At 42.4% G+C, this 24,785-nt stretch overlaps 1 protein-coding gene across 1 annotated transcript in view; it reads right to left on the reverse strand.

Moving 5' to 3' along the window:
• The window catches only part of ENOX1 (ecto-NOX disulfide-thiol exchanger 1), a 239,815-nt gene that overhangs the window by 131,592 nt on the left and 83,438 nt on the right, over positions 1-24,785 (reverse strand). The window contains exons 4-7 of the mRNA XM_069467218.1: positions 16,409-16,582; positions 14,985-15,191; positions 11,126-11,359; positions 229-441 (exon numbers count right to left, since the gene is read on the reverse strand). Of these exons, the coding sequence (XP_069323319.1) occupies positions 229-441; positions 11,126-11,359; positions 14,985-15,191; positions 16,409-16,582 (828 nt within the window). The remainder of the gene's footprint in view (positions 1-228; positions 442-11,125; positions 11,360-14,984; positions 15,192-16,408; positions 16,583-24,785) is intronic.

The raw sequence follows: 24,785 nt of genomic DNA on the forward strand, positions 1-24,785 counted from the left end.
AGGAAAAGCTACAGAAACGTTGCTCACCTTGAGAAGTAAGCTCTCAGGGCAGGGTCCGTGTTCCTCCAAGTTGCCACAGAACATGAAATAGGTTATGAAGTTTGCCATTCAGTATGGAGTAAAATGGGAGATTATTGAACTACTTACCCCCAAATGAAAAAAATAAAATGAATAAAAAAGAAAAGGCAAAACCACAACGAAATAGATGGCCCCCAAAATTTTACTTACATTGAGTGAGGATCCCGGTTAAGGCATTTTTAAAATTCTCCTTGGCTTCCTCCATCTCTTGCTCATGGGTGGCCTTTTCATTCATCAGCCGGCGGACGTGGCTGTTGGCCGACTGCACCATGGAATAGAACTGGTTTGCAGAACGCCGATTCACTTCCCCTCGTTCAATCCAGGACAGTAGCACTGTGATAGCCTCTGAAAACTTGCTATCATCTGGAAATGGAAAACCACCAAGTACCAATCAAGCCAAGGTGAGCAAATATACTTTATTCTGATTCCTCTGAAAATACAGAGCAAGGTCTATTCTAATGGATATAGTTTCAGAATGTGACAAATCAGCTTTCCTGAGACTGACTGCTTTACCATTACTTAACTTCTCTTTTCTCATCTAACTCCATGGCACCAGAGAACCACCTAAGAGGTTCACACTCTCATCTACCAATCCTGTGAGCTCAATTTTAGGAGATTTGTTCTGGGCATTCTTAGTAATAAGGTACAACCTCATTCTTCCACCAAACCTTGATTTCTCTTTCTTAAGATTAACTAAAAACACTGTCATTAACCTATTTGGCCCCCACTTCATTTCTTTATTCTTTTATCAAAAATGTTATACCATAAAGTGATACCAGTTCTTGATTTATAGAAATCACTGAGTTAGTGTTAAGACGTGGAAGACATTAAATTGCTTTAGAAATGATAAGATATTGTTTCCAAGGCAGGTAGTAGGAATAAATGAATTCCGGTTCTGTAGTTCAAAACTAATTTCATTTCAGGGCTAATATAACATATTTAATTAGGCTGAAATAGAGAACATTTCCTTGTTCCTTGTTTTCCACAAAAGAGGACATGTTCCCTGTGGTGGTCAGTCTTGCTTTGGGTGGCTATTGGGAACCCCATTTTAACCTGCCTCCAGGAGTGTGCTGGGGGGCAGGGGTGGTAAGCGGGAAGCAATGTTCCACCTGTAAATAAATGATAAAGTTTATTTCAAAGAAAACAAATAGACTTGCCTATTTGGAAATGGTTACTGGAACAAACCTGTGTTGTGTGGCTTGGAGGTGGAGAAAAAGCAAGTTAGAAGGTGATTAAGTTAATTAGAACTGGAAGCTGTACGCCCGTTATTACAACATTAATCGATCCGACTACTGCTGAAGGCTCACTGCATATTTTCCAGGTGACTTTGAGGGGAGAAACTTTTCATTTATATTTTTCTACTACTGGAAAATGTGACTTAGGAAAAAATATCCTACATTGTTTTACAAGTGAACTAGGTAGACTCTGAATTCTATAAACCAGCATTAAAATTAGACCGGAAGGTTCAGATTCTTATCCATTCACTGACAAATTCTGAGTGCCTACTGTGTACCAGGCACTGTCTCCTCCAGTGGAGGAACATCAGAGACAACCTTATGCATTGTTCACACATGTAATAAGCATATATATACTCCAGGGGAACAGAGGGTGATTCATGTTTGGTGAAGGAATTTTGTGTTATTTTACTCGCCAGATTTTTAAAATCAACCATTGTGTAGTTACCAGAATTTTACACATCATAAAAAGCCTTCCATTTGCAGAGTGCTTTGTAAATTTTATAGGGTGCTGTACAAATATTTTTAGGACCTTTTCTCCCAAAGGCACAGCTCCCTCAGCGCGGTGGCTGTTTGCCCAGGCTGCGTGCACTGAATGAAGGCAGGACTCGGCCTAACTTAAGGTCCTGTGGAGGCTGCTCTGCTTTCTCCAGGACTGAAAGCAGCCCTTGATCGGCCAGGAGATTCTGGGGCCCTCGCCTGCTGTGCAGCGGCCTTCTGGATTTGGGCATCAAAGCTTTGTTCTGAGCAAACCTGCTCCCTCTGCCCTCAGGCTTTGACCAGAGGAGATAACTGGCTTGGGAACGCCCACAGAACACTCTGCCAGTGAAAGACTAGAGTTTCCTTGAAATTCTCGACCCACAGGCGCAGAGCACACTTATTCAGTATCGTAGCTGGCTCATACGATTTTGTTAACTCTGGAATTTCGGTCTAAGTTCAACCCTCAGTGAACTCCAGCTACAGCGGTTTCTTATCTCATTTCATGGACCGAAGCGGCTTGTATAAGATAAAATCCATCACACAAGTTAACATTACGTTCAGCCCATGGAGAGGCCCATAATTTAGCATTATGTTTGTGAGAGGTTCACTGCGACCGTTACAGGCAGAATAAATTCCACCTCCCTCCACGCTCTCTTCCTCTCTCCCTGACAATATATGTTAGGAGAATGGACCTCAGAACAGACGGCGGAAATAAACCTAACGCTCTTAAGAAATTTTTTTTCCCTCTTAAAAGATAACAACAACAAAAAAGAGAACACTGACTTCATGTGCTATCTTTCCCCTTTGCTGTGACTTTGGTCTCTACATAACACAGAGAAAGAAAAATCCTGAACATTTTTGTTATGGAGCTTACAAAGAGAGAGTCATGCTGTTCATCTTTCCTTCCCTCATATGCTGGTAGTTTTTCCTTCTCTTGGCTGGTGGTCACTCAGTTCATAAATAGAGTAAATTAAGAACACACTTAGATTTAAAAACGTATCTTTGATCACATGATCTGAAAACCACATTGTATTGCTCTTCACTCCTAGAACTAAGCATAAGTTCACCAGCAGATTATAGTATCTAGAAAATGGAAAAAAAACATCCTTAGGATTAAGCCACTGAAAATATAATATGTAAAAAGTAAGTAGCTAAGAGATTTTCTAACATTTTAACAATTACTACTAGGCTAAATTCCATTAGCTTAAAAGAAGAATATGGTTTTGAAGACTCCCAGTTTCATCTTCATTTCTGGACTTTCTGAAACTGGCAAGCCAATGGATGATTGATGTACTGACATTCAAATTAAATTTAAAAAACATTAGTTAAGGCATGCTTGGTAACTCTAGTCAATATTTGTTGCCATGTAAGAAGTGACTTTAATTTATATTAATTAAGACTAAGCCAGTAACTCCCTCTGGAAGGCTTCGGGAACACATTGGGAGCGGTCATTTTCAATACCCAACTGTAAATTCAATTTTGTATTCAGTGGAAAGATCACTGAGAAAGCAGAAAACAATATAAACTAATTTAAACAGGATTTAGATTGCAGCATTATTAAAGCTATTCATGTGGAAAGAAATTAACACTGCTCATAAAAATCACATCAAAGACGCACTTATAAAAATTCCAAACACTTTCCGTGAACACGCTTAGGCATAACTCTGAATGTGGGTGCAGTTTAGAAGCTAGAATGTGCAGATGTGCTTTTTCCACGGTAAGAATTGGGAAAATTGGTATATTATGGAGTGAATATGAACCATTTGCTCATTAAAAATTGCCCTGTGTTTTCTAATCAGGGTCCTCACAATGTCACACTTGGGTTACTGCAAATGTTCTTTCTCCCCGATTTTCATTTTTCCCTTTCATCCGTTCCCATTCCTTTGCCATATCCCTCTTTGTTGAACACCCTGGGCTTGCCTCCTTGCATTTGCACGTGCTGTGCATCCATCCTGGGGCCCTCACACCCCTGCTCCCCATTATTTTTCCTTTAAGACTCAGCTAAAGTGCCCTTCCATAAAGGAACCTTTTCTGCAACCCCAGGATGAATTAGGTGTCTCTTTGCTATGTTTCCACAATTTGCTCGCTACATACCCTGCTATTAAAGCATTCACCACTCTGTACAGTAATTGTTGGTTTACGGATGTGTCTCCAGTTTTGAGGGGCTAATGTGAGACTAAAACTTCCAAAACATATTTCAATCTTCTGGTCACTGAGTTTTTCCCTTTGTAGTTCATATTTTATTACATTCTATAGCAGATATGGATAAAGGAGCACCCCCTTATCCGTGGTTTGCTTACCACAGTTTCAGTTGCTCAAGGTCTCAGTTAACCATGGTCACCTTTAGTAGGAAAATATTAAAAATTCCAGAAATAAACAACTCATAAGGCTTATACTGTACACCATCCTGAGTATACACGATGAAATCTCTCGCCGCCTCCCTCTGTCCCACCGGGAAGTGAATCATTCCTTTGTCCAGTGTATCTACCTTGTCTATGCTACCCGCCCATGAGTCACTCAGTAGCCATCTGGATTACAGGATCGACTGTAATGGTATAGCCGTGCTTGTGTTTAAGTCACCCTTACTGGATATAATAATGGCCCTAAAGCACAAAATTAGTGATACTGGCAATTTGGATATGCCATAAAGTGCTTCCTTTAAGTGAAAAGGTGAAAGTTCTAGACTTAATAAAGAAAACAAATTGCATTCTGAGGTTGCTAAGATCTAGGGTAAGAATGAATCTTTTACCTGTGAAATTGTGAAGAAGGAAAAAGAAGTTCATATAGTATATACAGGGTTCAGTACTATCCACAGTTTCAGGAATCCATTGGGGGTCTTGGAATGTATCCCCCCAGGATAAGGGGGGACTAGTATATTTCTGATAGATCTGTGGTGGTTAGTACTGGAAAGCTACAAATTCTATGGTTAAAAGTCGGGAAGCTTCATAGTTGATAATAAACATTTAAATTTCATGTTAAAGAGCATTTTCACATATGCCATTGACTACCAGAGATCAATGTTCTCATAACAATTAAGGTGGATGATCCTTTTATATTTTAGGCCTCTGAGGTCCTTAGCACTGGCAATGAAAGTCAACGGTGATGTCAGATAATCCCACAGAAGCAGAGCCTTCTGCAGTAAGGCACTAACTAGTTTACCAAATAACTCAAAAATGTTTTTAGAAGCATTTTTAATTCTGGGAAGGCAAGAACCATTGTTCAGCTTTGTGAGGAATAAATAATATTATATGATTATCTATCATCCCTCAGTGTCACCACCTGAATCCATGCCCATCTCTTCCATATCTGGTTATTTCAGACTTTGTCAGCCTTCCTTCCTCTTGCCCATGTGTGTTAGCACCTGGTACATAGTGGACATTAAAAAACTGCATATAGGAGAAAACTTTGCTATTCAAAGACCACATGTATGAGCATCATTTGGGAGCTTGTTATTAAATTGCAGATCAGCCTTTCTCATACTTCTTGACTGGGAATTGGCATCTTACCCCAGGTGACTTATATAGGCACATTCAAGTTTGAGAAGCCCTGGAAAGAAAGGACTCAGTGAAAGCCAGGTAAACTGGTTAGGAGCTAATCAAAGTTCAGAGATAATGAAAACCTCAAATGGAAAGTAGCAGCTGAGATAGTGGAGAATATCAAAAGGATCTGATGTGAATTTTGTGAGTCCCTGTCCCTAAACTCCCCACTCCCAATTATAGAATAGCTGTCACCCCTCTCCAGGAAACACAAAAGCATCCAAGAATTGAGAGTGGACATAGAGATTTGTGCAGATCCTTTCAATGGAATGCCAGGCATGAGCTAGAACTACCCTCTCCCAATTATCTCATTCTGTAGGGGTGGGAAACCTTGTTTTTGACTAGGTTTTGATTAGTCAAGTGTCTTTGATGAGCCTGCTTTAGAACTCTGTAGGAAAAGAACATAAATTGTGGAAAATACTGACAGCAAAACAAATAATTCCTCTCTGTAACGGGGCAAATGAATTTGTATTCAGTAGAAAATTTAAATCTTTGTAAGGCAAATTTTCCTTTGAAAAATTTTAACATCTTACTGGTTTCCTAATTAATCAATTAGTTAAATAAAAATCATTGGCACATGTCATGTTCATTTTATATACATAAGGCAGTTGTGATTTCATTGCCACTGTATCCTTTAGCAACCACTGGACTGCAAACTCCTTGCGGGCAAGGCCAATGCTACAGTCATATCTGAAACTCCAGGGTGTGGCACAGCATGGTAGGCACCTGGTGGATTTCAGTCAAACTGATATGAAGATAATGATAGGAGGAATCAAGTGGTAAGCAGTTCTCTCCTTCCTCTTTGTGTGCATAGGGAGCTCCCGGCCTGAATTTCAGAACAATAGATGGGATAAAAGCCAGGCCATGAACACTGAACAAGAAATTTAGGTGGGCTGTAGTACCCTTATTTATGGCTGGGTCTACAAAGGAACAATAGGAGGGGAGAGTCCATGTTTGAACAAAAAAAACAAAAAACAAAGAAAGACATTCTACTTTTCTTTCCAAAGAAATGGAGACACACATGTGTACACATATAAACACACAATGAATGATGTGTCTATACGGCTATTACTGATTTCTGGCTCTGATGATAGCTGGAAATTGCTGAAATTGCTCCCGGAGTACTGTCCCATATTGATCTAAGCAGATTTGGAATTGCAGGATGGTCAAAGCAGTGCTGCCACCACAGTCCCCAAATTTCACTATATGTCCTTAAGTCTCCATTTTCTGGCTGCTCAGTTAACCACACATCAATGAACCAAATCACAGATGGCATAAAAGGCTACACAAATGGTTAATGCTCTCCTATAGCCCCAACACACATACACATAATCTCCCCAGCTATTTAGTACCTATAAAAAGGAGAAAATCAAGGGGTGGGGGTAATATGAAAATGCACTGATTATTCCTCCTTCAAGGTCAAGCAAAATGTTTCTACATAAAATGGCCTATCTTGCCTCTGTGAAGGTCAATAACACCTAAGGAAGTAATTCTCAAACAGGCTCCTGTGTTTCACATTTCTCTTACCCTAAGAAGGAAGCCTGGCTTTCAGCTAATGGAATGTCCACTTGGCTCATAACTTATTGATTTTTACTTTCACGGAACCATAAATATTGACAACCACGTAAGCAAAATGCCGGTACGACTTCTGCCCCTTCCTCCCTCTGGCAGGCTGACACGGGGTCGTTCTATATGCAAATAAGAGTCTAGTCCTCTGGAAATTATGAACGCTGATCCCAGGAGGACTGTATTCTTGATGACACATCAGGGAATCCCGAGGGCCCTGCTTGCAAAGCTTCGTCAGAACTTCACCTGATGTAGAGAGAAACTCTTCATTTCATCACACAATAAAAGATTATGTGAAGCTTTCCAAAGGGGGAAAAAGTACACAAAAACTTTTAAATGCTCTTGCCAAGAGAAATCCCCAGTGAATTAGGATATAATCCTTCCTTACTGTCTAATCAATCTCTTCCTCCCACCGTCCAAAATGCAGGGTTCCTCCAGGGGTGGATGGTCTGTGTTAGACACACTGGAATTCATTATCTCATCTGCCTGGTGCCACTGTTTCCAATAAATTGTGATTATAGTGTTATTGAGCTCCGTCTCACTTTCTCAGAGTCATGCTATAAACTTTGGGTCTCTGAGCAGTTACTTCCCAGTCAGTCTTCATTAAATTGGATTGTCTCAGAACAATGTCTATGTAACCAGCAGGGTGCCCACTAATTTTCTTTTTTAGAATTGGTATTAATGTAACAGACACCGGGTGACTCCGTGCCTCAGACACCACACAGACACAACTCAGTGTTTCCTCTGACTTCAGAAGGTCAAGTAGCCAATGAAGGGGGTAATCTGGCCCCTGAAGATCCTTCCTCTCTCACCCCAGCACTGCCCAGCAGGCGTGGCTATCTCTTCCGGTGAGAAGTGGGATGATTATATATAATAGGACATTATTATAAGTGGCACATGCAAAGTGTTATTGCTTCTATCACTCAAGAAACCTCAACTCTTTAGGGCAGGGGCTTGTGTAGTGTTTTCTTTTCACCTAAAAAAGTGCCAGGCATATGGTAAAGTGCTCAAGAAATACTTCTTGAGTAATTAGAATGATCGCTGAACACACATCACTTTCTTATACTTCTGATCAATGCCCAGTAGCTCTACTGGTCATAATTACAACATGCTCATAGATCCAAATAGCTGCAGAAGAGAGAAAGGAATTAACATACTGAGCATCTACTATGTACACAGTTTTAGCACTAGACAGGACACAGAGAGCCTTATAGTTCATAATAAAGACTTGGCTTATATAGATTTTGCTGAATAAAGCTGATTTTCAAAAAGAAAATCATAAGAATAAACCAATATGATATAAAATAGGGAAAAAGTATCTGTAATAAACCTAAGATAGCAAGATTTCTCAGGGGATAAAAAAAAAAATCAAATCCAATTAGGTATTTTCGGGTGGCATTTCCATTTCCTTTCTGACACTGATTTCTTTACCTAGGTCTTCACTGTATTTTATAACCCCACATCAATGAAATCATCTACTGGGAAACAGTTTCCTTGGCTCCTCCTGGCTGGCTTTGTGGCATTGTGAGGAGCATGGAGTGGATTTCCTCTCTGAGGCAGCCAATTTCCTAAACAATTAAATGCTGTTTATATTCCAAACTCTGTGCTTGAGTTGAAATTGTCAAGCTTGATATTACCTGACTCTTGCCTAAGACGTATCCCCAGCTAGTTCATTCTACTGTAACAGCCATCTATTAAAATTTCCAATCTGTTCTTTCCTCAAGGGATCACATAGTACTTGGCAAAGATACAGCCTCTGAATTCTGCAAATTATACTCATCTATATAAATATATATTTTTGAAATGGCAAGGCTTGCAAATTACTTTACCAAATTGACATCCCAATCTGCTATCCTTTAAAAGGAGAAGCAAATGCCATGTACCTCATACGTGCATAGACACTTCTGTGCTGTTTTCTTAAAAATAACATCATGTAGAAACTAAACTTGGATGAAATTCCTCCAGGAGGTCACAAAATCAAGGTGCTAGCTTTTGTCACTTCTAGGAGTGGACAAACTGAGTGCAATTTAGTCTAGGTAGCCCATAATCTGATACCACAGCATGCAATGGATATTGAAGTTATTTGTTCCAATGAATATTCTTGATTGAGAATGTGGCCGTACCTCATTTTGATCACTCCTTATGGTTTCTAGGCTGAATGGAAAAGTGAGATGACGTCTGTATCTGCATTGTATACACTTTTTATTAAAGGGATAGCCATGGCCTGTACATTTATGTCTACAAGACATGCCTTCTCAGAGCACCAGAAGACACAAGACCATTGGCAAGAAGTAACTCCTTGGTTACAATGGGGCATATTTCAGTGGCAATTGTAGCTTTTTAGGGATTCCCAGCCCTAGACAGGAAATGAGGGTTGGAAGCACAGACCTATTTTTTTTTTTTTAAAGCACAGAATGTCAATTTCCTAGCTTCCTAAAATAGGTGTTGGGCAGCTTTTCATACATTTCCTGTAGTGAAAACATCCAATCCACTTTACACCCTGCCAGCAATATACCAGCTATTCTCTAAAACAGAGGTTGCCAACCTTTTTGGCACCAGGGACCGGTTTCATGGAAGACAATTTTTCCACGGAGGGGCTGAGGTGGTGGTTTCAGGATGATTCAAGTGCATTACATTTATTGTGCAGTCAAACCTCTCTGCTAATGATAATCTGTATTTGCAGCCACTCCCCAGCACTAGCATCATCACCCCAGCTCCATTTCAGGCAATAGGTTCTCATAAGGGGTACGCAACCTACATCCCTTGCACATGCAGTTTACAGTAGGGTTCGTGTTCCTGTGAGAATCTAATGCTGCTGCTTATCTGACAGGAGGCGGAGCTCAGGCGGTGATGTGAGTGATGGGGAGCAGCTATAAATATAGATGAAGCTTCACTCTCTTGCCTGCTGCTCACCTCCTGGTGGGTGGCCCAGTTCCTAACAGGTCACAGACCAGTACTGGTCCTTGGCCCCAGACGTTGGGGACCACAGCTCTAAAACACTCAAAGGACCAGTCACATTCCTCCTCTCATCAGAAATTTGTAATGGCTTTGCCACTGCTTATGGAATGAAACCCAAATCCAGCAACAGCCTTCAGGGCTCTGCCATCTGGCCTAGATGGCTCTTCCAGCTGTACCTTGCTCCATAAATGCAGCTCCTGGGCTGAGTTCCTCTCTGCTTCCACGAGGCTCCAGCCTCTGACTAGACAGCCTTTATACCCCTTGTTTATCCTGCAAAGTTCACATTTTGCCTCCTCTGTAAAGACTTTCTTGACACCTTCATCAATATTATTCACACGTGCCCCTGAGTTCCCAAAGCATGTTGCACATTCTGTGCTTGACAATCATGCCAATGGCTTTGTATTACAGTTAATTATTTGCAGACACCTACATGCGGCCAGCAACTGTGACTTATGTTCTCTCATCAGATCCTGACAGCACCCAACGACCCGAGGAGGGTCTGACCATCATTTGCCTGTAAAATGCCCAGATGGGCTCAGCTCACACAACTTTACTCAATAATCAAACCAAACTCACACACACAAGGCATTTTAACTTCAAAATCTGGCCTCTTCCCAATCACCACTGTAGTTCACTCGTTACTAAGCTTTTCTATGTCTATCTCCCACAGCACCAAACACCAGAGAGGGGCTCAGCAAACATTAGAGGAAATGAAATAAACTCTTCTATTGCTAATCATCCTGGAGGTGTTGGAGGTGTCCCTCCAACTGCATCTCTGAAGACAAGGATCCTATTCGCTTCTCTCCTATCCTCCGTGGACCATAGCACCGTGTGCGAAATGCGTTAAGGCAGCTTTAAGAGTCCGGTATACGTGCAAACTCTTCACAGAGCTAGGGGACCCCTAGGAAGGGCCCCGCCTACAGGCGTGGACGCCAGCCCCGCTCATTAGATAGATAATGTGTCCGAAGACAATAGCCTGCCCTCCAGTTTAATGCCGCAAGCCCTTCTGCGCCCTCATTCAGTGAGTTGTTGAGTGGCTGCACACACATTTTCATGGAGAGCAGGTGAGAGCGCTGGAAAGCGGCAGGCCCCAGTCCCAAGCAGGATGATGAAGCCCTGGTGCCTGCAGCTTCCAGGTGACCCCGCTCTCCCGCAATCAGCAGGTGAAGAGACAAAAGAAGCAGGGATCCTGCGTTTGGGAATCACTGCGTTTCTCTTTTAGCAGGCAATGGCTAAGGCGGAAGGACAAACGCCCCCTGGGTGGCCTCATACCTTTCAGCTTTTCGGCCAGCAGGGCGGCTTCGTGCTCGGAGTAGTGCATGATGGCCGGCGGGGAGGGGGGCCGCAGCCGGTCCTCCTCCAGCTTGCGCCGGTGCCGCTCCTCGCGGGCGCGCATCCTCTGCTTGCATTCCCACTCGTAGAAGTCGTCCCTGGCCTGGGCAAAGTCCACGTGAAGGCGGCCGGAATCCTTTTTGTCCGTGCTGGACCCTAATCGCATCCTGTAACCTGAAACCAGTGGAAAGTCTGGTCACGTCCAGTGGCCACACATTTAGACAAACACTAACTTATTTCTTTGCCCTCCCTAGGGACAGCTTTCCCATAGGAGTGGGAAGCAGTTATCCTTCTCCCCAGCAATCCTGAAGCTCTGCAAAGTTAAGCCTATTACAGATTTGGGGTGAAACACTTCTGGGAAATGTATCAGGGGTGGCTTACCCATTTTCCAAACCAGTGTCCCCAACAGAGGATGAGCTCAAGAACTGGGGACTTGTCATGATAAGTCCTTCTTCCCTCTGGCTCCCAGGAAGCTCAGAAACAAACTTGGCATGTATCATTTTTTCCCCCTACCTTTTTATGGCCTTGATTTTATATTTTCAATTTACTGTAACTCTATTGCATAGGTGGAGTATGAGTAAATAAAGAGCATCTATGATATTTATAAAGATCTACAAAGTAAATTCCAGAACACCTCACTCACAGGCTATTGCTTAATTCCCCCACAAAATGCTGCCGCTCAATTCTCTCTCCGCAGCTGCAAAAGCCACAATTATCAAGGCAATTTTGCAATGCTGTTTTATTTCCACTTATCCTCTGGGGCACGCAGGAGAATATTTTACCTTCAATCAGGAGGCCTCACTGCTGCCTTCCTGATGGCCCTGCAGCACCTCATCTGGCAATGCAGTATCACACAAATTGTTCACGAAATCTTTGAAGGCCACAGGAGACCTGTGCAAGAGCCCAGAGCTACACACAAACGCAAAATGGGCCTGGAAATCTTTGGGGGATTTACTGTGAGCTACCCAACTTATAAAAATTATGAGCAGAAACGTGATCTGAGAAATCAACACAAACAGAACTGCACTAGCTCGCCAGCCTAACTTCAAATGAAGAAGAGTTGACTTTGAGGCTGCTCTTCAGTTTGGGGTACTCAGATTTTCAGAACATAAATTCAGGTCCCAGCAGGCACATGGCTGCTGGGGGCTGCCAGAGGAGAGAGCAAAATAAGCACTTTTGCAGTGCAGGGGCTTTGCCAATGAGATGCAGCTGGAGATGCTAGGCCGCACCGTGCTGATGTTCAAGATCTCATGGTGGATTTCAAGGGATTGTTTTAGCATTTGGGGTTAAAATTCAGCTGAAAATCCCTGGAGAGGCTGGCTTCTCCCCAGGAGGCCACTTCACACCTTTGGAAAGTTACAAATAAGACAGAGATCTCACATCTGATTCCTGTGATGCCACTGAACCCTTCTCACTCCTAGATTTTCAACAGCGTTATCTAAAAATGGGAAGACATAACAATACCAATCAAAACCAAAAACATCCGATCACAGATGTGCAGAATTAACGCTAAAGCAAAATGTATCTTGGTGGTGGGCCATGGAAACTTAACAAGTCAGCAGGCCACGGGGATACAGCTGAGCAGGCAGCACTGCTAAGACTGGCCAGCTGTCCCGACTGGCTGAGCAACTTTCCTCTGTTCATGTCCAGAGAATAACTTTTTCAACATTTCTGGCTCCAGAAACACCCTCACTTTCACCGAAACATCACCATTAAAAGAGACCCTGATGAGGCTGAGTCTAAAATTAGCTCGGCCTTCAAATGTGAATGCGGTTCTAAAATTAGACAGGCCCTCCAGCTGGGCTTGGGCTTGCCAGAGCCTGCACACAGAGGGGCAGCTCTACTTCCTTCCTGCCCTTCCAATTAATCAGCCTTTCGCATCTTCCCAGGACAGATGCAATAGCCTTCCAGGGTGACGAGGTGCTGGCAGGCTCCTCTGCACCAGGCAGGGAGGCTGGAGGTGAGGCCCTGCTGCCTTCTCCTGCCACAAAGGAGCAGACCAAGGAGCAGCCAGGGCTTTGCTGAGAGAAACAGGACCAGCAGCGCCCAGGCTGGAAAAAGCATAAAATCAAGGCATAAAAAATCAAAGCATGCCTTTTGTATGCCTACATTTGGGACTATTCATCTTCTGATTGGTTCTAAACATTGTATTGCATTAGTATGGAAAAAGACTTTTGATCTGCTCTAACCCTGTGGTTTAATCAGGCAGGGTAAAGTAACACAGTTGACCCTTGTACAACACGGGTTTCAACTACATGGATCTACTTATTAGGCAGATTTTTTTTTCAACTGAATGTAGATCGAAAATAGAGTATTCAAGGGACGTGAAACCGGCATATAGGAAGGGCCAACTTTTTCTTTGGTTCCACAGGGTGACTGAGGGATTTCAGTATGTGTGGGTTTTGGAATACACAGGAGTCCTGAGCCAACCCCCGAGTATACCACAGGATGACTGTAGTTTTACTGGTGCAGCTATAATTAGAACCCAGGTTCCCAGGGCAGAGTTCCTGAGAAAGAATCAGTCCTTCTTTATCATCATCAGGATATGCATTGAAAACAACAATTTACTGAGTGATTTCTATGTTGCAGGTGCCCTGCTAAGCACTCACTACCCATTATTTGATTTATTCCTCCTCACAATCCTAGGAGGTTGTATTGCTACTATCTCTATTTTGCAGATGAGAAAACGGAGGCTCAGAGAGAGAGAGAGATATTACCTAGGCCAAGGCATGTGAAACCCAGTGCCATGTGCAGAGCAGAATCCCCACTTATCTGATAGCTGTTTGTGTGCTGGAAAACATCTTTATTCTAAGCTTTGTCGTCTATCTCCATTTTGAAATGCTTTTAGATGTTTTTTTCTCTTTGTAAGGTTTTATCGGAACAGGTTGTGAAGGTCTCCCTATCACTATCTAGCTCAGGAAGTCTCTGCAAGTATTGGAATGACTTCAAGTCTTCCGGGGTTTGCACAGAATTTCATGGCAATAGAGGTTGACTACAGAAAATAAGTAAAACCTGGCAGTAATGTTGAGCTGTTTGTTTTTTTTTTTCCTGTTGTTTTCCCACCTCCCCCCAGTAGCTTTGCCTCAGGAATTGGGAGGTGAAATGCAGAACGACAGGCTGAAAGATGTACATGGAGAGCCTGAGGGAATGGCAATGAGTTGAATCTGAAAACAGGTTCTTGTAAAGCCACCCCATAATACTTAGATTTGGCAAAGGCCTTGTGCAGAGACTCTATTCACTTGGCCCAACACCTGCAGAGTGGAAGGCAGCATTAGACCTCATTTAAATATCTCTAAAACTCACCTATAAAAATTGGCACCAAAGAACAAGGCTTAAAGAACTGGACAGTATGATGTTGAGCCTTAGCCTAAGGCCCATGAACTACTTTTCTGCAAGGAACTGGTCTTGCTTCGGTACCCTGGTGTCTACAAAGTGAATCCACTTCTGAGAAACTGAAATTATTCTGAGAGAGTACTTTACTCCCCCAGAGGATTACATCCAATAATAATAATGGTCCTTAGTGCTCATAATATTGCTTTTCATCTAATAAGCACTTGAGAACATTAATTAGAAACTTGATGGAATTCCTAAAGACTGGATGGTGGGAAATTGCTCCTGTAGCAAGGTATATTCACGGACTTAACAGAGAGCTTCTGGCAGCCAAGGAAAAAGGCAGAATTCCCCCTTTTCCAGCCCCAAACTATGAGGACTTCATTGTGCATTAAGGCCAAAGGGAATAAGCTCATATTAACATCACAAAACATAACAAAATGCCTCCAAAACTCCTGATGTAAAGTACCAGAAAGGTAAATGGCTTTATCAACCATGAATTCCTCAGCAAAGCGAATGTGACAGAAATTCTTCTTGCTTTTCCGAATCGCTGTAATATCACCACACTGCTCAAAGACTTCTTGAATAATTTCCTCAGTAGCATTTTCTGGTAATCCTCCGACAAACACAGTCTTACACCCAGGAGGTCGTTCTCTTGTGGAAGGAGGTGGAAGATCTGATAATCACAACAAAACAGAGTTTTGTCTTTTATTTATTTGCTCTCTTTTTCTGGTTCTGCCAGCAAAAGTAAAGCTTGCAGAGTCACTTTCTCCAGACTGAGTAATGGTAAATTTCTATACCAACTTACAATTTATCCCCGGCTGTCTTGTTTCTAAGTTCCCTTCCCCTCCCCGTCCCAACCTTTACTTTCCGTGTTCATTTCTACCCGGAGTGGCTATGCTTGTCCGTGAACAAAGATAAAGCACATGTTAGCATAATTTCATTTCTCCTTTATAATACAGAAGCCGAGAAAATGGAGGGGAAAAAAAAAAAACATCCCAAAGTACAAAACATGATGAAATGACAACATGATGAAAAACCTCGGCTTGTTATCTGCTTTGTCTTGTTGCCAGATAAAGAAGCAACAAAGCAGAACATAGGAAGCATAACCTAAAAAAGCACGCACGATACTTACTTGGCTGCGAAACACTGTGCCTGGAGAAAACGCTTTGTTATTATTCACATTTAAATGAGCAAACTATTAAATTTTGGGGAGGATGTATAAAAAGATAAAATGTACACTGTCACAACATTTTACCTAGTTTATATGTAGATTACTAAAGCAATCTCCTGCAAAGTCCATTTTAAAAAGGCAACGCTGATTAATAGGAATAAAAAAAAATCAGAGCTATTTAAGCCCATAAATGTAGTATCTGAGGCTAAATTAAAAAAAAAAAATTCTGGCCCATTTACTTCGTCAAATGTATGCTTCCTTCAAGCAAATTCAATTTGGTCCAGAAACTCTGAGATGCAAAGTTTCCCCCTATCCCCCAAATTGCTAACTGCCAAATTAATTCAATTTTTCATCTAGCAAAAACACATTTCAGAGTTTTTCTCCCACATTTGTGAAGATGGATGGAAGTGCTCACATATTTCACACTATGTTCTCCAGCAAATGCTAGACGTCATTGCATGCAAAAAGATTCCTAACACTGGATATATATACCCAAACCCCACGTACTGACTTCACAGTGTCCATTTAGCTTCTGGACAGACACATGGTCACATCCCCGTTTATCTGTTTGAATCTAGAGACAAAGGCTTTGTGTAGAACAGACCCCACTCCGTGCATCTACAAGTGAGTAGCATCTGGAAATAAATGCGATGCTACTTCAAGTTTAAAAGAAAGAAATTTAAAATGATGAGCAAATATTTCTCATGGGTGTTACTTACTTGGATTTTGAGGAAAAAGAGTACAACTTTTGCAGTGGATTATTTCTTTGACGACAGCCACTTCTGTTGGCGGTGGGGGAGGTACCAGCCCTAGGCCTGGTATCATTGGGTTAATGGGGGTGATTCCAGTCATCATGTTGAGGCTTGGATCAAAGCCTGGGACACAGATTGAGTCTGTAAAGTACACAAGATAACATTTTGACTGGAGAATCTTAAATCCATTTTTGTTGTTGTTGCCATTTTCCTGAAAAGATTATTTGACTTTGTATTTTTTCAGGAATTTCTCCTGGCATAAGATGTAGCATTTTATAAAGCTACTCCAGAAGGGTAAAGGGACAAAACAGAAAAAGATGAACCTAAAACTATGTGAAAAGGAAATTATATTACTTAAAATATTAACATGGCAGAACAGAACACAGCACATTAAAGTGTAAAATCATGCAACATGAAGCTTTACTATTACCATGAATGCAGTTTTCTTTTTCTTAACACTAGTGTACTGTTTACATTGCCTTATGACCCAGAATGTGGGAAGAATATCATTTAACATTGAAGTACCCTATGAATCTAATTGTCAACCTGGTTTTATCAAAAAAGCCTTCTTACTCAAGCGACCTAGATTTAGGAAAGTTCAATTTATTTGTGCATATTTTATAATGATGCATTCAGGTCCCACCTAACCTATTTCCCCCAGGAAGAAAAAAAAAAAAACAGTGATTATAATTACTATGGCTGGGCTAGATATATGCAGGCATAAAATTAGCTATTGACATTTTCTGGATTCTATTGGACAATCACAACTTCTTCCTATAATCCAGTCAACAAATAATCCATTCTTTGGAAATCTTTCTGCCCTGTATTTAAAAAAAAAACAAAAACAAAAAAACTTGAAAATAGAAAGGGGACAAAAAGAATGGTATTTCCAGTATAAACATTGAATTTTTTTTTTAGTGTTATAATGAAGCAAGTAATTTCAAAGGTGATACACACGGATTTTTTTTTTTTTTTTAAATTAAGTAAGCACTTTCTAAGAGCAGGAACTGTTAAAATACTGTACTGAGTTCTGAAGAGTAGCTACAAGGGAATCCCTTTGATAAGGGTTTTTCTGTTTGCAGAGAACAGATACTTGCACAGGTAGTGTGATAATGTTCCCAGGTAGACAGCAGGACAGATGCCACCTGGAGAGGTCATGGTGACCTTCCAACTGCTCTGCAAGGATGAAACTTCCTTCTTCTTCTTCTTCTTCTTCTCTTACTCTCCTTTTTCTTCCTCTGCATCTTAGACCATGCCCATTCTTCCTTCCTACCACCCTCTTGTTTTTGATTCCCCTGAGCAGCCTGTGCCTCAGGCCCCTGCATGGCTTCACTCTTTGCTTGTCTGTGCTGAAAGGCTGGATAAACCCAGAGCTGGTGAAATGACAGCCACACCCTTTGTTTACTAAGAAACTCCAGAGGATACAGAAGGCTTGGCAAAAACTTATCTTTCTGCTACCTTGGACATTCCCACTCCACCTCTGGGTTGAACAGAATAGTGTGACTCCGATCTGTAACCCCAAGAGGACGGCTGTCTCATTTATTAGAAATTCCCATCTGATTTGATAGTGTGCCAACATGACTTCAGTAAAAGGAGAGGTACTCGGGGGTTTGCTTTTTAAAAAAAGAACCCTAAATATAAATGCCAAATAAGCATTTTCTTTCCAAGTAGTCACCTTGACTTTCTAGGCACCTTCTCTATAATTATGGTTCTCAGTTCCTTCATCTGGAATATGAGACTGTTTGACTGGATTATCTCCTGGGGCACTAGCATTCCAAGACTCCAGGATTCCACACTGACAGGGACAAGACCCCAACTCTGCTTCTTCATTTAATACTCATAAAGTTTCACAGGTATTATTCCCATTTTACAGATAGAGAAATTGAGGCGTAAAGCAGTTAAGTAAAATTTCTAACGTCAGAAAGCAAACAAATGGTAGAGTTAGAGCTAGGGCCCAGGTCTCCACCTCCATATGTAAACATGTACAGATACAACTATTTCAAAGTTTCCACTTAGAATGGCCCAACCTGATTATTCACCTGATATATGTCACTATTTCTAAAAATTTACTTTACCCTTCAAAAAAAAAAAAAAAAAAATCAAGATTTGTCCTGCTGATCCAGATGCCAATTCTAAAGAAGTTCCAGACCAGAATGGTGTTCAACATCATCATCATTAAAATAACATACTGGCCTCTAAGGGGACTATATTAGAAATAGAAGTATAGGCAATGGGAATATTGGCATGTTTGTGCTTTTATTTAATCTCATTCCGTACATAGACTTCATCTGTTTCTTTCCTGGCCTGGCCCTCACTGTTATTTGCCAACACAGGATGATTTAAGGCTGAGACCACTCAGGACTGCAAGCCCTGAAATGAGAGCCTTGTGATTACAATAAGCAGATGTTTCCCACAAATGAGATGAGAAGCTCGGGGCTTGCATTCTCTTTTAGTTGTAACAGACTTCTGTTTTCTTTCTGAAGGCTAAATAAATATACCTTCAGAAATGGGGACAAAAGACACCACCCTTGAGCAAAATATTTTACGATACAGCAAGAGTTACTTTGCTTTTTCTGTGACATCAATATTATGAAGAGACTATGAGGTTTAATGAAATCTGCATGGTGAGTGTGCTAGCTTGAAAAGGGCTTAGAAAGGAATTAACACTTAAATTATGCTGGACCTAAAAGGATCTGAGATTCAGTATTTGAGAGAAGAAAGTAGGGAAGGATTAGACTAAAAAAAAAAAAGAACCCATTACTTTTTAACAATATATGTACAGATGGAAATTGTTTTCTCAAATAGCACAGGAGCATATTCTGTACTCATTAAAGCAAGTGCACAAACTGAAAATTCGAGAAAGACACATACACAGCAAGGCAAAGGTGAGAAGGGAGCACAAACTCTAAGGGTCAGTTCCATGTCTTGTTTGGAAAAGCTACTCCTGTGAACTTCAGAGATAATGAGTTGTAATTCTATGCAGGGAAAGGAGGAGAGCTGCTTAAATCACAGCAAGAAAGAATCCAATGAAGCATATAGTAGAATTTTCTGTTAGAAACTGTACTTAAAGGAGAGGAAGGGTTATTCATCTCAGACCGTGGCCCTGTCTGGCTCCTCTCTGTATTGCTGGCTCCAAGCAAGGGGGCCAGGGGCCAAAGCTCAGCAAAGGTTTCTTTTCGGTTGTCTGTTCCCTATTGGACAAGACAAAATCAAAAATCCTGTTTACTGAATCATAGTCTAGTGTTTCGTCAATTTGAGGAGCATTTTTCAGAAGGCAGTTTTGTGTTTAGGATTTTAGAGGCACAGCAGTTGAATAAATTGATTAGCTAAATCATGCATTCAGCATTTCCTGGGCACACACCATTGCCAGGATCTGGAGTTAGAGAGGTAACCATAAGAAGGTCCCACTTGGATTTGAGGGGGAATAAAGGATGGGCACGGAACTCGGCAGAGGAGTCAGATACGTGAACTCAGGCTCATGGGACCCAAAGGAAGGGAACTGCCCACTGAGAGCGAGCTTGCCAGGCCTGGGAATTCCAAATAATTTTCCACGGCTCTCTCGGGGTGTGCAGGTGACGGTGTGGCCACGATATACGAGACGCTGCAGGAGTTGGACCGGAAGGGATCTTGTTCAAGCTAGTGAGTTTGGACTGGATTCTCCCTGGAATGTCAGCCCCTCAAGGTCAAGGTCAGAGGTGTGCCTGCCCTCCCTCCCTCCTCGTCTGTTTGCCTGCGGTCCCCTAGCCAGGGCTTGCTCCTTTCCTGCCCTTTCCAGTCCATGCCTCAGTAAAGAGTCTCATATTTGAAGTAAGAACCGGATCCCATTTGAAAGAAAGGAATAGGGGCCTCTTGCCAGGCAAGGCTGGACATAATAACTAGGTTAGGTGCGGGCAAGGAAGCTGGGCTGGGGATGCGGCTGAGGGGACAGAGAGAAGGTGTCAGTGCCAGGAACACATCTGGCCCAGAAGGAAGAACATAGCATTCCAAGAAAATAACAAGAGAAGAAGGAGTAAATCAAGCTAAATGGTCTAGTCCTGGGCCGAGGGTGTACCGACAGAGTGGCTGAACACAGAGAGCATTAGCAGCAGACAAAATACAGGTCCAGGCAGGACGGCTGCACCAGGGAACTTCGTCTGCAGCTCACAGGGCCTGCACCACCCTGGTCCAGGGTTCAGACTCAGTCCAGGGGAACTGGAGTTTGCAACAACATCATGAGGTCACAGGTTGAGAAACACTAGGCTATCTGGCAGGTTACCTAAGCTGGGACTCATGCCAGGGAAGCAAGACAGGATCCAGGCACCAGAGTAGAAGCCTGTGGTTTGGGGAAGGAGCCAGGTACCCCAGTTATCAGACCTGGAGCCCAGGTCAGAGCCCGGCCAGCACAAAGCCTGCTTGAATGCTGAGTCTCAAAACACAGGGCTCCCGAGCCCTCTTCCTGCTGCCCGAGGCCAGAGCGGCCCTCAAGTGCAGGGAGATGCTGAGCGTGGCAGGCTAGGTTCCAGGACTTGTGCGGGCTAGATAGACAGGCTGGAGGGGCTCTGGAATTGTGCTGCTTCTTTTACCAGAAGAATTACGGATTTAAAATATGACCTATCATCACTCTACAGAGAAGCCACGTAATACATGAAGACATTCTGTTTACCCGAAGTTGAGGATGGAGAAACTTGTTCAGAATAGTCTCTAATTGCAATTGACAAGCCTTGGTTTTCTATAAAGTCATTATGTTCATGAACTTTTAAAATAATGTTTTTGTTTTTCCGTTCCATGTGCTCCTTTTCTCAAACATTCTTAAAAACAATTTTGTGAACGGTAGAGGAAAATGGAACATTTTTAAAAAGATGATCTTGAAGCCAAGGGATCTGGCACAGCTAGGTGCCCTGAGGCTGAACGGTTTCCTAACCTCTCCGGGCTTCAGTGCGTCCACCAGGGGAATGCGAACATGACTACCACACATGCGACTACGACGACAAAATGGGAGCATTGAGGAAGACCGTCTGCGACTGGGTGGAAGTGGTATATCAGAGTGTGAAGAGCCCAAGCCTGCAGTCAAATATCCCTGAGACCAGGTCCTGGGGCTCCTATGCACTGGCTGTGTGACCTTGGGAAATTGAGTCTTTCTAAGCCTCACTTATAACATGTATAAAATAAAGAGAATATTTACTTTTTAATATTCTCATGAGGATTAAATGAGTTAAAGAAAACCAAAACCAAAGTGTTTAGCATAATGTCCAGTAAATACTTGGTACATTATGAATGGTAGCACTTATAGACAACATTGATAAATATTCTTATTCAATTGCATGTATATTTATGTAACCTCACATAAATATAACATTATTAACATTTAATATACATAAAGGAGCATAATGATGACAACACAGTATTTCATTTGGCAAACATGTGAGTGTCCATTAAGTGTTGGATGTTTTGCTGGGTCCTCTGCATGTGAAGACCTTGTAAGATACGAGCCCTTCCTTCAAGGATGTGACGATCCATTGACAGAAACAAACTAGTGGGAAATGAAAATACAGTATGACACCAGCTATGAGACATTTAAATAAGAGATGCTACAGAAAATACAGAAAAGAGGGACATCTAAACCAGTCTGGGATGGGGGGTCACGGGTTGACTTATGTCCCACCCAAAAGATATGTCAAAGTCCTCATCCCCCATACCCATGAATGTGACTAATTTGGAAATAGGCCATTTGCAGATGTAATCAAGCTAAGATGACGTCATGCTGCATTAGGGTGGGCCCTGTCTAACATGACCGGAGTCCTCATGAGAAGAGGAGAAAAGACACAGACAGACACCCGGGGAGAACGCCCTGTGATGACTGGAGACAGGCAGCTGCAAGTCAACCATCACCGAGGATCGGTTGCTGGCAAACGCCAGAAGCTGAGAGGGAAGCATGAAACAGAGTCTTCCCTGGATCCTTCAGGGAGAATGTGGCCCTGCTGACACCTTAATTTCAGACTTCTGGCTGCCAGAAATGTAAGAGAATAAATTTCTGTTGTTTTAAACCATCCAGTTTCTGGTACTTAGTTACGGTGGCCCTAGGAAACGAATACAGGGGGGTAGCGTCAGGGAAGGAATCCCGGAGGGGGGGACAGCTGACCTGGTTCTTAAAAAGGATGACTTCTGTCTATGCAATGGGCATGTAAAAAAGTATCCCCGAAATATACTTATTGGGATCATAAACACAAAGCTATTTCTAAATGATCTCTTAGAAGAAATGTTCCAAACTGGTTCCCTGGAGGCAGAATTGCTCTTAGGGTTTCTTTGTGAAAAAACAAACTCTGAAGATGGCTTCATATTTGTTAAGAACAAATCAACCACACAGATTATGTTAACATAATAGTGTATTTTATAAAATAAGTGAATGCCTTCAAGCATGATCTTTTAAGGAAGTGAAGTTGAAGATGCTTTTGTGATTTTTCCAAAGAGATCCAAAGGCAGAGAGGTACGTTTTCCATTTAAACCCAAGATGTACATCCACAGTGAGCCCCTGCCGTGCACACTTTATAAACAAAGACCTCATTCCATCAATAAAACCCTCTGTCTCCTCTGACTGAGGCAGCAGCGCTGGCAGAACGAGGAACGCAGCCGTCAACAGCTATTTTAAGTACTGTTGACTTGGGTGAGATTTGTGTCCATGTTTGAAAATAGGATACGACGTGAAGTGAGGAGAATTTCAAAACTTCTGACCAAAACTGGCATAGAGAAAAACTGACTGCTCAAAGAAGTCGGTCAGATCTTTCCAGCAACCTGCTCGTGCAGAGTACTCACTCGAAAACCAAGTGCGTTTTGAGAGAGCAGGAAGTAAGAGCTTATCAAAGGTTCTGCAAAACTCACACTGGGGGGCGGTTGATTTGAATTCCATGCCAGTGCAGTTCCTGCACAGAGGCCTGGGCTGTCACACTCCGAGCAAGTTTCTTGGACCTCCTGAAACACGCTCTTAAGACACAACGGGCCTCGCAACTGAGGCACAAAAACCACGCTGGCATATGGCAAACAGGCAGGCCGGGAGGGGCTCACTTTGACAAGGACCTAACCAAAGACTATGAAATTTCAAAGCTGAGAGAGATTTGAGCATGACCTAGTCCTACCCTCTTGATTTTAAAAGGAAAAAATTGATGCCCAGAGAGGTTAAGTGACTTGCCCAAAGTCACACAATGAGTTAGGAGTGGAGCTGGAAGTGGAATCAAGTCCTGCTGCTGCTTCATGGGGCGCCTGAATTCTCCGACCTCTCTCCAGCCTGCCTTCCTTTGGATGTCTCAGGTGACGGTGCATTCACTACCTCCCCACACAGCCCGTCCCATTTCCTAATGGTTTTCATAAGGAGACATTTATCCCTCATACCCTGACTCAGGACCTGCAAAGCTGTAGTTAAATCCACTGTCCTTATCCTGCACTCCTGAGCTCCTACAACAGGTCTAATTCTCTTTCCCACCATTACTGGTCAAATCCACAAAGGAAACCCAGAGAAGGGCTGAGTCTTCTCCCACCCAGGCTCAGCACCCTCTTCCCACAGTCCTTCCATGTGGGACTGTCCTTCTCCAAAAACCCACCTCTACTGAGGTCCAGGGTTGTCCAGAGAAAGAGGCCAGGAAGGAGCTGACCAACCAGTTAGCAGTGGTCTCTGCCTTTCTTAGTTCCAAATTCTCTATCTTTTTTTTACTAACTTGGTACGTTTAAAAGCAATGGTCATGTGTTTCATGCTTGCTTTGTGCCAGGCCTGCACTTAAAGCGTCACATCATCTCATCATGTGAATTGCAGAGTTGACAAACGCTGAATGACCTCATTCAACTAGAACACACACGTCTTGCCTCTGTAGGATGATGTCCTTATGCAACTTTGCAGTTGACATTTTGAAACTAAATGAAGGATTTTGCATTTTCCAATTAATTTTCCAAAATCTGTCTTCTTAGGTTCTCCCCGTGTCTTGAATTTTCCCTCTCTTGACCTCAGTACCTATAAAATGGCTAGACAGCCCTTTCTTAAAGTTCCTTCCCCTTTTAGTTCACCAGAACCTCTCTCCCTGCAGGTCCGACTCAGCCACAGAGGGGGAGAAGATCCTTCCACTGCCAGTCTGGGAGGTAACTATTAACTGCTTTTCTTGCCGATGTCTTGCAGATGACAAGCTATTAGCTGTCTGAGGCTTGGAGTTGGTACAGGGAGCATGTCCTATCCACTTCCTCCCTCTGGCCACATGGTTAGGACTTTGCTCTCACCAAGATACTGTTTCTGTTCTTTCCCCTCCTTACTTTTATCCCAGATGTGCTCCAGGTTCCCTGCACCCTTGAGCTTGTGAATTCTAGCAAGCATTTGTAGAAATATCTC

This window comes from Eulemur rufifrons, chromosome 4, assembly GCF_041146395.1.
Source record: "Eulemur rufifrons isolate Redbay chromosome 4, OSU_ERuf_1, whole genome shotgun sequence".
Classification (NCBI taxonomy): Eukaryota; Metazoa; Chordata; class Mammalia; order Primates; family Lemuridae; genus Eulemur; species Eulemur rufifrons.